Here is a 14703-nt window from a genome sequence, read left to right as displayed (position 1 = left end):
GCTTAAAAAGCCACAGTAGGCTGCGGTGATCGTGCAAACCAGGTTTCTATCTTATCAAGACTGCAGATGCAGGGTTACCTCAAAGCAAAATTCTCCCCCCCTCCAACACACACACACTCTCTTCCTGAAGCACAGAATATCTGTAGCCATGGCGATAAGCCAGAGGGGCCAGTACAGAAACTGAGCCTACCCCAAGTCACTGCTTCCTTCTCCCATGCAGCAAGGAGGAAGGCATACGCTTGGCATGCGGAAGGTCCCAAGTTCGATTCCCTGCAATCCCAGCTAGAAACACTGGAGGGAGCAGGGTTGGGAAAACTCCCTCGGCCTGAGACCTTAAGGGAGTCACTGACCAAGCTTCCCCAACCCTCGTGTTCTCTAGATGTGATGAACTCCTGGCTGAGAATGATGGGACTTGCAGTCCAACACACCTTGTGGGCACTGGGTTGTGGAAGACTGCTGTAGAACAGGGGTGGGCAGACATCAGGTATGAAGAATCTACCTGGGCAGGGGGTTACTGGAACCCCAAAATCCCCCAACATGAGCCTGGTACAAAGGCATACACTTCAAATTCAAGAATTTGGAGGCCAGGAATTTGTTTCGAGTCCCAGAAATGAATGCTGCTCACGGTCCTTCCTCACAAAAATCCTCTCCTGGTTACCCTAAGCTTTCTTCACATTGAGCAGTATACTTTGCGGAGGGTCATTTTGTTGCTGCTGGCGTTACACAATTACCGACCGACTGCAAATCGCAAAGATCTACTAGGGGATCCCGAGACCTCCTTGCACATTCAGCCTCTTTCTCCACCCCAGCTCAGGCTTCCTCCCTCCAACCCCGCCCCGCCCCGCCAGCACGTACTTGCTTCTGCTCTTCCCCCAAGCTGTCCCACATGGAGGCGACGATCTTGGAGACCTCGCCGAAGGTGGCTTTGGGGTTCTGCCCCTTGATGGCCGCCTGGGTGTCGCGGAAGAAGAGGGCATAGGCCGAGACAGGCTTCTGGGGCTCGTTGGGGTCTTTCTTCTTCTTCTGTTTCTTGGCTGGCTTCGGCTTCTTCCCCGCATCCAGCACCACCACAGGCGGGGGCACTGGCGCGGGTGCCACCACCGAAGGCGTCACAGCTGGCTTGGCGACGGAAACTTGCTGCGGGTCAAAGAGGGGCAGTGTCAGAAAGGGCCCCATGGCACTGAGACCCACGGCGGCTCAGCCCAGGGTAAGAGGGGAGGGATTCGCACACTGCTTGCTCGCACCAAGGTCCTGCCATGGATGCCAGCAATGGGTGTAACGCAGCGAAATCAGAAGGACAAAAGGCAACTAAGGCCAGACTGGCAGGTTTAAAAGTAGCTGACAGGAAATGGCCTACCCAGAGCATAGAAGAGGGGAAGCCAGCCGTTTTGTCACGAACAATAAGTGAAAAGGAAAAGAGGATTTGGAGAGAGAGAGAGAGCATGCAGTGCCTTACTTTCAGAAAAGCAGCAGAGGTCCTGGGAAATAACCTCAAAACCAAACAGCAGAGTGCCCCCATGGGGCAGTCAGTAAACGGACAGAATTCACTCAGTGGCCCCCAGGAAGTCATGATGTGTGAACACATGTAGTTTGCGTGCGCATTTTTAATGAACCGACTGAAAAACACTCCATAATACTTAGATCAGTGTGGACTCAGCCAGCCTGGGATGATCGGAGAGAACAGCCTCACAACTGCTGGGGGCATACAGGTTCCCCGCCTGACCTGGGGAGAAGCATCTATATAGCTGGCTCATTTTTCGTTTGTTCTTCATCCCAAGAAGATCAAGGTAGCCCAGCTTGTCTCTACCCCACGCTGCCTTTTATCCAACAACAACCCTGTGAGGTTGGGTAAGCAGAGAGTGTCTTGCTCCAAGGTCACCCAGCGAGCTTCATGGATGAACAGGGAGCTGGACGTCCATCTCCCCAGCCTGACACTCCTATAACACTCCCCCTAAAAGACCAAGTGCGCAGTTTGGGAGTCCTCCTGGACTCTGAGCTAACTGGGGAAGCCCAGGTGGCTGCTGTGTCCAGGAGTGCTTTTTACCAGCTTAGACTGGTACGCCAACTGCAGCCCTATCTGGAGAGGACAGATAGGGCTGTCTCAGTTGTCCACGCACTAGTCACATCCAGGCTGGACTACTGTAATGCGCTATACGTGGGGCTGCCTATGAATACGGTTCAGAAACTCCAGCTTGTGCAGAATGCGGCCACCCGAGTATTGGTGTGGGCGAGGCAATTCGATCATGTAACGCCTATACTGTGCCAGCTGCAGTGGTTACTGGTACGTTTCCAAGCCCAATTCAAAGTACTGGTTTTTGACCTTTATAGCCTTAAATGGTTTGGAACCAAGTTACTTGAAGGAACACCTTCACCCATATCTGCCTGCCCGCACTTTAAGATCGGAAAGAGAAGCCCTTCTCATTTGCCCTGTGAGAGAAGTCAGGTGGGTGAACACACATGACAGGGCCTTCTCTGCAGTGGCCCCACACCTTTGAAACAAGCTGCCATTGGAGGTCTGCCATGCTCCGTAATTGCAGACTTTTAAGAAGGCCTTGAAAACATATTATTTTGCCTTGGCGGTCTATTGATATGACTGCTACTGCTGCTGTTGCTGCTGTTAGCATCATTATTGGTTTTAATTGTTGGCTTTTATGTTTTTATTGTTTTTGTTTTATCACTTTTAATATTTTAACTGTTTTTATGTATTTTATTGTTTTTAAGCTGCCTTGGGAGGGCTTCTGCCCTGAAAAGCAGCCAAGAAATATTTTAAATAAATCACATAAATAAGTAACACTGGTGCTTTACAGACATGCTCTCCATAATCTGGAGAACAACCCTGTATTTTGAATCCCTGTTTGAGAGACAGTGGGCTCAGTACACCAGCAACGGAAGATCAAACCAACCCAAAGTGTATTTAAATGCCCACTTATAGCTCACCGCCTTGTTCTGGCCTTGGAAAGCTGAGGTCCCTCCTCTACCTTTTCCCTCCCCTGCCCTTCCCCCTGCATGTCTTGTTATTGTAGTTTGTAAGCAGGGTCTGTCTCTCTGTCTCTTGGTATTGATGTGAGCCACTTTGGGAGACAATGGTCTGAAACACGGGATAAAAACACAGTAAAGGACTAAATAAATGGCGCCCTGTATCTCCACACGTCTGCTCTAGGTGTCAGCAATCCAGCCAGCAGCAGCTTCAAGAAACCCCCGGCGTAAACCGCTCCGAGACTCACCCGCCTGATCTCTTCCGTCTCCTCCTCGTGCATGGAGCTAGCAGGTGAGGGGGTGGGCGAGAGCCGCTCCTCAGGTGACTGGGCGGCGGGGGGCAGGATGGCGCCACCCCCCAGGCTGAGGCCCAGCTGGGAGCTCTCTGACTGGTCGATGGTGGTCAGCTGCCCGTGCCCCATGAGGCCAGAGCTGATGTCCGTCATGGAGACGTCAATGGTGACAGGCGGGTTGGCGCTGTACTGAGTCCCCATGGGGTGATCCAAGTCCTGTAATGGGTGGGTGGGGAGGGAACACAACAGGTCACACAGATGGTCACATGAAGGCAAGTATCTAGAAATCCATGTGCTGGCCTGGCCCTCTGGCAAGGACGTCCAGCAGCTTATGCTACCTTTGACCTTGGAGGCGTTAAGCACAAAAACAACACAGCAAGACCCCCCTTGCGCTGCTTCTTTCATTTCATTTACACTGAGGTTTCAGAACTACACCTCTCACCCAGGGCCAGCGTGTAGGCAAGGTCAGGCACCTATCGAGGGCCCTCATCCCAGGAGGGGCTGGCTGACAACAGCACCCTGGACTCGTTCCTCCTCTTCACCACTGCAACCTGCTTGTTCACCTGTCTCTCGCTCTGGCCGAAGCAACCGTGGTGGTGAGAAAGAGGAGCAGGGGATGCCACCCCCTGGTTCTCTGCCTCTGGAGGAAGCCAGTGGGAGCAATGAGGAGAAAGAGGAGGAGGTGCAGCTGGTGCAATGGCGAGGAGAAGGCGGGCTCACTGGTGGAAGGGCTCATTCAGGGGGTCTTGCCCAAGGACCTTCCCAAACCTAGAGCTGGCACTGCTCTCGGTCCACCCCTTTGTGTGCGCCAGAGGGCTCGAGGGAGAAGCGGGTTCGTGTCTCGCTTGCACTGAGCTCCAGAAACTGTAAGGGGACTCCCTTCGTTTCATGCTGCTCAAGGAGTATTCTTGTGTATTCGCAGGATCCCATTCCGCATCTAGGAGCTCAACCATTATTGGACAAGTCTGTATATGAACTGATCTCAACATGTTATTTTTTTTTAAAAAAGCTAAATGTCAAACAAGGCAAGAGCACTTCAGAGAATGTTTAGCAGCGCAGCACATACTCATCAAATAGCTTCAACAGAAACACATTCCGCAATCTTTCTTGCAAGTACGATTTGCGACACAGGAAGCTGCATTATCCCAGATACTGACTTGGTGGAGAGAGGCAAGGACAGTGGCGAGCACCGATAGGAAGCTAGCTTACAATCCAAGCCAATCACATAACTCGGAGCAGCACAAAGACTTCCCATTGGTGGAACGGCTCGGGAGTTCCCAGCATTTTCTCTGTCTGTCCAGAACCAGATCTGAGGGGTCAGTGACCATTCATGACAGGTAAGTATGGAGCCAGTTTGCCTCAGGCCAGAACAAGGGGGCACAAAGGGTGGCCTCCCAAGCCGTTTCTGGCAGCCGACAGGACCCGCGCTGCACCTGCCACCGCTACTGGAAAAACTGCAGTGGTTCTGCCCGGGGTTTTCTGTGCTACCAAGGGAATCCCTTATCTCCGATCCCTCATGAGAGATAAGGAAAGGATTCCCTTGCTGGTGCTAGCAAGAGAACCCCCAGATGTCCCATAGCTAGCGCTAGCAAGGGAAGCCCTTCCCTTATCTCCAAACTGTGAGAGGTAAGGAAGGGATTCCTTCAATAGTGCTAGCAAGGTAATCCCTTCTCTTCTCTTGGATCTCAGGGTCAAAAATGTAGCACACCACTGGGTAAAAAGGCTCCCTTCAAGAGTACCAGCGAGTGGCAGGCTGACAGAGAGTTGCCCATAAACCAGAGTTGGCCTGAACGGCAACATGCTCCTTATATCAGCAGTGCTATACGGATTGCTGCAGACACAATCCACTCCTGAAGCACAGCCCCTCCCCCTGCCCTTATGCCACTTCCCGGAGCACCACAAAACCCACTGGACTCACCATGGCCAGCCCGCCACTCAGCAGCCCGCCCCCTTGCTCCATGAGTCCGTGGCTAATGCCCACGGGGATGTCAAGCGCCTGCACCCCATACTGGGCTGAGAAAGTGGCGTCCGGGGCAGTCACGGGGTCACCCAGGTCCTCAAAGTGGCCAACCACGTCAGAAACGGCCAGGGAGGGGTCGGCGTCCAGCGCGATGGGTGGGATCTCGAACTCTTCGTCCCCCAGGCTCGGCGTGTGGAAGGTCTGAGCATGGCAGGGAGAGGGAATAGGCTTTAATACAGACACAGAAACCTCAGAATTTGTCCCAAACCAGGGGAGGCATTGTCCAGCTAGCCCACGATTGTCTACAGTGGCCCACAGCAGCTCTCAGGCTGAGACGGATCTTTCCCCATCACCTGATTTTTTAAGGCTATCACATCTAATTATCAAAGTTCTCAAGCATTTGTGTCTGTTACTCATAACAATTCAAGGACTTTTCAGGTACAGAGGGGTCCAAGGCAAGTTTGTCCATTTTCTCCTCCTTGACCATATGCCTTAGCTGTTGAACCTCTTGCCACTGCTTTTCATGCTAACCTGTGTATTCAAGGCATACGTGTTGGTCATACTGGACATACAGTGGATATGACCCTCTACATAACAAATCCAGGATCAGCACTACCAGAAATAATCTCACTGTTTGATGATTTGGGGCAAATCTCTGGGTGCAAAGCAAACTATCCTAAGTCAGAGATGATTAATGCCAATCTCGTTGCAGTTACACAAGCAAATCTAGAAAATAAACTTTTTTGTGTGGATTACTAACCCTTGGCGATATTTGGGGCTTCATATTGCTCCCTCACTACATGAACTCTATAAACTTAGCTATCAGCCACTGTACACACAAATTCACTCCAGTACTCAAGAATGCGGTAAAGATGGGTTGTCATGGTCAGCAAGAATAGCTATAGTAAGAATCAACATCTTGCCTAGACTCCTTTTCTTATTTCAAACCATCCTACTTCATCTCCCAGGGACTGACCGGGGCCGTTCTGCCTACAAAGCCTCTGCTCTACCACTGAACTACGGATGGCAAACTCTCCCCAGAGCTATGGCTGGCAAACCCGATTGATGCCTGACATTCAGCATATCCCCATCATGTCCCCACCACCACCCGTCCCTCCCACCGCCCATGCAAGCAGCCCCCATGATCTCACCTCCGCCCCTGACAGGAAGGGGTGGGCCGTCCCGGTAATAGCCAGGTAATTCTCATTTCCTCCAGGGAACTTAGGAGAGAAGGGAAAACGTTAGCAATCCACTTCTATTGCCTTATTGTGTACGGCCGCCACGAAGATGGGCGCCTGACGAAGCAAATATAGCCAGACAAATCCACAGAGCAGTCACACTCACACATCAAGAATATTTAAAGTAGTCAGTTCTGTGGGAGAGTAACAAAGTGGGGCTTGTGAGCAGCAGGCCCCGGGTGACACTGAAATGTCTGACTGTGTGCCTCAGAAAGATGCGTACGTGCAAAGATGATGAGCAGAGTTAGAGCGTCTGCCAAAGACAGACATACATGGTACAGGCTGTTGATAACTCAGGAAATGTGACATGTGATTGTCTGCTTACACTATGCATGCTTTCACTATATAAGGAAGTTGTATATGTTGCTTTGGAGAGGCTCACAGTACTGATGGGGACTCCCTGGTAGTCTAGCGGTTAGGATTCTTCGTTTTCCTCCACAGTTCTGATCACCACCTCCACAGCAAATTATTCAGGACATCTGACCAAATCTTGTTTTGGTCATTACATTTTTTCATTTCATTTATTACATTTAGCCAAAGCTCTCTGGGTAGTTTACAAAGCTTGAAACCTTAAGAATACATTATAAAATCCATTTACATACAAACATAGAAACACACCACACACAGAGACACATATATCTAAAACAATTTTGAACAAACAATAAAACAAATCCAGGACCTGATTAAAACCTCATCACATGCTGCCGAATGCCTGAGAGAAGAGAAAGGTCTTAACCTGGCACCCCAAAAATAACAATGTTGGTGCCAAGCGGGCCTCATCAGGAGATCACTCCAAAACTGGGGGGACACCACCAAGAAGGCCCTCTCCCTTCTGAGCTTTCCTCGGAGGAGGCACCTGGATGAGGGCCTTAGACAATGAGTGCAGTGTACAGGTGGGTTCATGCCGGGAGAGGCGCTCCATCAGGTACTGCGGTCCTGAGCCATGTATTCTGCTGTGTTATCTTGCCCTTCCTTCCAAAGCACTCAGACATGGCTCTCCCACTGCCATCTTTCATTGTCACAACCACCTTGCAAGGTAGGTAGAGACAGCGATTGGCCCAGGGGTGCTTAATAAGCTTCGTGGCCGAGGAGAATTGGAATCCAGGTCTCTCCAGCTCTAGTCCGCCACTCTAACACAGGGATAGGCAACCTGGTGGCCTCCAGTGCTAGGAACTACAACTCCTGGAATCCCTAACCATTGGCCATGCTGGCTTGGGCTTGGGGTACATGTAGTCCAGAACATCTGGCGAGCACCACCTTGCCTATACTTGCCCTAAACTCTATACAACACTGACCCACTGTGAGTAATGCTACTTTCTAAATCACTCTCTTTGTGTCACTCAGCAAAAATGTCAAAAATGAAGACATTATCAGTCAAGTCCCCGAAGGCTACCAATCAGCTATATCGGACCTACGTACAGCAGCTGTTACTGCCCCATAACATGTATCCCCCATCACAGATCTTTGTGCGACTTTGCCCCAGCTGAAGAGCTTGGGTGGGCAGGTAGCAACTTCACAGCATAGGAACACTCTGGAAGGAGGTGGGAACAAAGACTTTGAAACGTCCCTTCTGCATCAGTCTCCTTCCCACTTGCCCAAGGATCAGTGGGGAGGAATTGGATATGGCTGCCCCATTTTACGAGTAAACCAAGCTCAGACCTCAGAGGTCCAAAGCGGAGCGTGGCCAACCGCCAAGAAAAGCAAACGATGAAACTTCAGGTGCACCTTTAACCTGCTGTCTGTGGTGCAGGAATCGGCGCATGGAGCTTCTCGCAGCAGCGAGATCAGCATTTTCACCTGCACACGTCTGCAGAACGAGTAACTGCTAAAAGCACAGCAGTAAGAGGCTGGTAGTCTTACCAAGGTGGGGAGAACAGAAGCTTAGCAACCCAGGCTATCGCCACCTTCCCCAACGTGGTACCCTCCAAGATGTGTTGGACCACAACACCCAGCATGCCCCGCTATCAAACCGCTACTCTGAACCACCAATCAATTATCATTAATAACAGGCTCCAGGGGCATCTGACGCTGCATGCACCATGTGGAATCAAAGGATAGGTGGCCCTCATGGGTCCCTTTCATGGGGGGGGTGACCCATTGCCACCGGCCCATGTAAGAGCAAGCTGGGAACTACGTTAAGAGATTATACAGTGCAGCGACAGCAAAGTGGTGTTGTTCCATGTACTAGATCAAAGGTGGGAAGATGCTAGATCTCTTGACATTTTGGACTTCAACTCCCAGAATTCCCTACCAGCACGGCCAACAGTCTGGAACACCGGGAGTCGAAATCCAAAGTATTTGAAGATCTACTTTCTGCCCAGCACTAGATTATGTTCCAAGCAGCTGCCATAACTCTCTTCCATAAACAGCAACGTACAAGAGTGGACTATAGGTATAATAAATATTTACCAAAAAAATTGTGTCAATCCTGGAATTGCTTAATCAGCCTTCCCCAACCTGGTAGTCCCAACAAATATGGAGGACACAACTCCCAGAATCCCCCAGCCAGCCATGACTAGCTGGGGGATTCTGGGAGTTGTGCCCTCCATATTTGTTGGATTACTCGTTTGGGGAAGGTTGATTTACATACTCACGAACCAAATCGGAGAGTGAAATAAGTTAATGGATATGGGGAAGGTGTTCTTTTCCTCTTGAAGACATCCTCTAAGTTCACCTCTTGTGAAGTAAAGACAGGTTCACACTTTACAGAACAGCGACACGAAGTGATGCTATCCGTGGGAAACACACAAAATGGTGAGCAAATTGTTCAGCGCAATCATCACACATGCTGAATCACTCTCTTTTCTTTTGTGGGCAGTCATTGCTCCTGCAGCTTCAGGGATACGGCTTTATAGGCAAGGACAGAGTACATGATGACACAGTTCCATGTTTTTGGAGGGGTCAAAGCTCAGCAGTCGAGCACATGCTTTGCATGCTGATGGTTCAACCCCCAGAATCTCCAGTTAAAAAGCATCAGATTGAAGATGATGGGAAAATCTTCTGTCTGAAACCCTGACAGGTGACTGGTAGCCATCGGGCTAGATAAACAGACCTATGGTCTGATTCAGTACAAGGCAGATTTGTAGGTTCATGTTCCCCATACCAAAACAGGACAGATGAATGGAGAGAGACTCAGAAAGGGATTCTAGCATTTTCAGTTCAAGGTCCGTCCCATCCTGTTGAAAAGAATAGGGATCTGCCTTGATGTTCCAAACTCCTGGGTACCCACATCATTAACGGGAATGAGAGAAGGTGCACTGCAACCACACAAGGAGATACCCAACTCCTTATCATGGGCAGGGCATAAGAGGGCATGAATTGGAAGGTAAGAATCGACATTGGGACCATACGTCTGTCTAGCCCTATTCAGTGTCTCTGAACAACCACACACACACAGCCAAAGACAAATGCGATTTCAGAACTTGCTGAGCCTTCCGGCCACTTCACAGCCTTCTGTACACAGCTCAATAGGTTACAACTCTTCTCCAGCAAGAAAAGGCAAAGAATAGAACAGACCATAGTCAGTTTTCATGGGCAGTCACCATTTTACCCTGAGCCACTTTGCAAAAAGCACGAGTTGGGTAGCACTTTGACCTCCACTCAGACATATGCTCCAGGGAGCTCCTTGGATGTAGCCTGCCTCCAAGCCGCCTTACCCATATTGATGGACAAGGACATCACAACCTGACATAGTTTGGAAAAGTAAAAAGAAGAAAAGGCAATTTAGCCTGCTTTGGTGTAGTAAGACCCACATACATCATGCAGGTCAACGACCTCCCAGAATACCATGAGCAGTGCTGGATGAGACATAGAGGAGCAATACGGTTTTCTGTGGGATCGCAGAGTTGGAAGGGCCCAAAGTTTATAGGATCAAACTCCCCCCCTCCACACACACACACACACACAGCAGAACACATCACACAAAGTTCAAGGCATGCAATCTGAACAAATGTAAACAAAGGAGGATGTACAAGTGAACAAAGTGACCTGGTTTGCACGTAACCACAGCTGAGAAGTTGAACAACCTACAGGCTGTCGTGCACAACCGGGAGAGATTGGCCAAGCTGTAGGTTGCCAAGCGCGACGTCTGAACCCAGAGCGTTGGGTTGTTTAGGGGCTAAACAACAAAGCGGTTAGCCCACGCTGCCCGCTCCCTCCTGCTCATCCCCGACAGCCCATGGGCTGTCGTTACATGGACACCAGCCCAAAGCGCCCGAAGTGGGATGACAGAACAAACCAAATGGAGAAACACCACATGCAAGATTAGTTGCTACCCAAATCTATTCTGGTGTGGGTGACATTCTTTCCTGGCTCTAGGGTGAACAGGTATGAACAAATGGCATTCAACCAACGAACACAACAAGTATAATCCACACAACAAGTATAATCCACCCAACAATTTATCTCCAGTTGGAACATTTATTTATTCCTGAAAGGAAGATTTTTTGAGGGAGAGAGGGTGAGGAAAAGGGACACAAGTTTTTAAGCCAAAGTTGGATGCAAAGGAAGAAGACTGCAGACTCTTACAGAACCATTTGCATGGCCAATTTCATGCATGTCGGGCTCTTTCTAGCGATTTTCAAAGAACGCAAGAAGAGCCATGCTTGATCAGACCAAAGGACCACCTAGTCCAGCATTCTCTTCACACAGTGGCCAACCAGCTGCCCAACGGGAAACCCACAAGCAGGACATGAGTGCAACAGCACCCTCCCGCCCATGCTCCCCCATGACTGGTGTACATAGGCATACTCCCTCCAGTACTGGGGGCAGCATATAGCCATCAGGATGAGTAGCCATGGATAGCTTCTCCTCCATGAATTTGTCTAATTCCCTTTTAAAGCCATCCAAATTGGTGGCCATCACTACACCTTGTGGAAGCAAATTCCACGGTTTAACTCTGGGCTGTGTGGAATACTTCCTTTAATTCTGTCCTGCATCTCCCATCTTGGAAAACACCCCATGAGCAATTTCAGCCTAATTTTATTAGCATTGCAATGAAAAAAATGCCCACAGTGAAAAAGAAACCACGGTTTCCATTTTAAGGTAAGGGCTTTCCTCCTGAGGTTAACTGAGGACATTAGCCAGCCTACTCCCACTCCAAGCATGAGCCTCAAACTGTCTAAGCAAAACCCATCTAGGGATTCAAGTTTCATCTTTATGCACCCGAGGGAACTCTATAGAAGTGGTCTCCAAAGTGGGGTGTGCACGAGACGATCCATTGCGGTGTGCAGGCCACCTGATAATGGAGCAGCCTCCTGCTGCCCCAGCAAGCTGCCATTGTGTGCAGTGATGGCGGCAGCAGGATGGGACGGGAGCCGAGAGGGAAGCTCCATGACATTTCACTCTGGGCTCCAGTCCTATCCTGCCTCTGCTACGGCCACAGTGCCAGTCTCTGCCAGGCACATCAGAGGAAAGTGCAGTTGCTTGCTTGGCTGTGGCACGGGAGCACCTGCCGTCCTGCCAAAGGAGAGCAAATTTGTTCCAAATTTGCTGACCTTTTCTGTGATGACAAGTGGCTGTCAGAAGTATGCTACCTAGAAGATATTTTGAAAAAATAAACACACTTAATTTATGTATGTTTTTTTTTATTTACACAATACTTATATACCACTCCACATAAAAAGATTTCAGAGTGGTGAACGGCAAGGATAAAAGAGTGAAATACCATGTCCAAACAATTAAAACACTTTAAAAGAAACAAGTTCCAATAAGACCGGCTTTAATAAACCGCAGCTGGTCACTCAAGGAAGGCTTCCCGAAATAACAGTGTCTTCAGGAGGCACTGGAAGGAACACAACATTGCCCACCATCTGTCTCTTCAAGGTAAAGGTGACGTTTTAATGAGTGAGAAAGTAACTGATTTTCTAAAGAAACTTATGCTACGGAGAGCGCATTTTGAAAATGGATGTTTGGAAATGTTTCCATCGGGACGTGATTTTGTTGCCAAAAACAATGCAAGTATGTCACTTATAAAAACTGTCAAATCTGCACACTTAAAAAATGCGGGAAATATAATTTTTTAACCTGTTTAAAAACCTTCCAAACAAAGAGCGCAGCCAAAGATGCACTTCTTCCATTTGGATCTACGTATCTTTGTGAGGTGCCTTTTTCAACTACGACAGCCATTAAAACCAAGTATCGAAATAAACTGAACTTAGAACGAGAGCTTTGAATCTCTGTATCACAAAGTGTTAAACCAAGATTTTCAAAAATAATGAAGCCTGTTCAGTCACATTCAGTTACCAAGGGAGGTAGTGGGCTCTCCCACACTGGAGACATTCAAGATGAAGCTGGACAGCCACCTGTCAGGGACGCTTTGACTTGGACTCCTGCACTGAGCAGGGGGTTGGACGCGGTGGTCTTATAGGCCCCTTCCAACCCTACTATTCTATGACATTGCTCTCACTAAAAAATATTATTAACAATAATTTTTTCAGTGAGAGCAAAAAGGGGTTTCAGTGACAGCAAAAAGGGGTTTGTTTGTGTCATCTTTATCACATCCTTTTTTCATTTCTATTTTTGTGTATATTTTATAATGTACATAATATATTAGCACAATAGTGCATGTATATCATTTATAAACAAATATACATATATTGGGGGTGCGTGATCAAAAAACATTTACTGATAGGAGTGCATGATCAAAAAACGCTTGGAGACCACTGCTCTATAGGTATTATCCTACTTCCTCATAAAACTCTCACCCCCACTCCAATATACATGGGCACCCCCACAAGGCGTGCTACACCCTTACTTGTCCACGTTTTGCTCTATGAACACCATTCCCATCCAGGATCCCCTCTCCAATACTGCACCCCAATAAATCTCAGTTATCCCCACTCCATTCCGGACACGATCTTCTCCATCCTCTGTATTATGCCTCTTAGCCACTTTTCTGCACTCCCCCCACTCCCTCCAGCTAAATGGCGTCTTGCGGCTCTTCGCCAGCATCCACTACACAGTTCTCCTTTCATTTCCTCAAGCCTGCATTTCTCCTTCCTCAACCACCCCACTGTTTTATATCCCCGCTCTGGGATACATGCACGGAGGACGGGTCTACTCATGGCTATTAACCACGAAAGCTAAATGGTACCTCCAAGTCCAGAGGCAGGACACTTCCAAATGCAACTGGGGGGGTGGGCAACTGGAGGGGTGGAGCTATTGCATTCGCACCTTGCTTGGCTCCCTTGGGGTAGTCGGCCGCTGCGAAGAACAGGGTGCTGGATTAGACAATGGACTGGTCTGACTAGGAGAGCTCTTCAGAACTAGTCTTGAGAAGAAGGATCATCGGGGAAGGAAGGAAGGGGAGAAGGAGAGCCAGCATGGTGTAGTGGTGAGAGTGCTGGACTGGGAACCAGGAGATCTGGGTTCTAGTCCCCACTTGGCCATGGAAGCTCACTGGGTGACTTTGGGCCAGTCACAGACTCTCAGCCCAACCTACCTCACAGGATTGTTGTTGTTGTTAGGATAAAATGGAGAGAAGGAGAATGTAAGCCGCCTTGGGTTCCTCGCAAGAGGAAAAGAGGCAGGATATAAATGCAATCAATCAATCAATCAATAAATGGGGAGATCAGAAAGGCCCATGTCCATCTTTTGGGCATTCCATACGTTACACTGCATTTTTTATTTTTTTTTTACACTGTTGGCCCCTTTGGTACTCTTCCCTGGAGCAGTATATTCCTTTGCCAAAGAAACGAATTCACTTTTGGTCTGCGAGAGTGGCGATGGCCAAGGGGATGTGGGCCACAGAAGGGAAGCCGGCTTCGGCCCAGCAGAACCGCCGCTGGCCCCTCTAACCCTTTCGGCCAGCTTTCCCCAGCTGTGTCGAGCTGCAACCTTTGGCGCCGCGCTGGCCGGGGATGATGGGAGCTGCAGTCCAGCACCTCTGCGGAGGGCGCCGGCTGGAGGAAGCCGCTGGAGAGGCTCCCCTGCTCCCGAGGGCGCTTCTCCAAGCGGGGAGGGGGGCCTGGGAGCCGCCGGGGGCTCAGCCCATCCCATGCCCCTTCTCGCAGCCGCTCCGTGGGGCCCCTCGCCCGCTCCCGTGTAAAGGCGCGGGCCCCCATACCCGCCGCGCCGCGCTTCGCCTCTCACCTCCATGGCCGCCGCGCAGCGCCCTCGGCGACGAGAGGGGGAGGCCCCGCCGCACTCTCCCCCTCCCCGCTTCTTTCTTCCCCCAGCGCCGCTCCCGGAGCCGGAAACCTCTTCCGCCCACCCAACCCAGGGCCGGTACCCTGCG

General features: G+C 49.8%; 1 protein-coding gene across 1 annotated transcript in view; it reads right to left on the bottom strand.

Annotated features, from left to right (window-relative positions):
- Positions 1-14677, bottom strand: part of TOX4 (TOX high mobility group box family member 4) — a 27819-nt gene extending 13142 nt beyond the window's left edge. Inside the window, exons 1-5 of the mRNA XM_084806324.1 lie at positions 14559-14677; positions 6381-6449; positions 5188-5430; positions 3225-3485; positions 856-1137 (exon numbers count right to left, since the gene is read on the bottom strand). Coding sequence (XP_084662450.1) covers positions 856-1137; positions 3225-3485; positions 5188-5430; positions 6381-6449; positions 14559-14564 — 861 coding nt within the window. The 5' untranslated portion in view covers positions 14565-14677. The remainder of the gene's footprint in view (positions 1-855; positions 1138-3224; positions 3486-5187; positions 5431-6380; positions 6450-14558) is intronic.
- Between the last annotated feature and the right edge of the window lie 26 nt (positions 14678-14703).

This window comes from Heloderma suspectum, chromosome 6 (genome assembly GCF_057233095.1).
Source record: "Heloderma suspectum isolate Gila_16-S chromosome 6, 16-S_ref, whole genome shotgun sequence".
Classification (NCBI taxonomy): domain Eukaryota; kingdom Metazoa; phylum Chordata; class Lepidosauria; order Squamata; family Helodermatidae; genus Heloderma; species Heloderma suspectum.
This window is presented reverse-complemented; position numbering and strand designations above follow the sequence as displayed.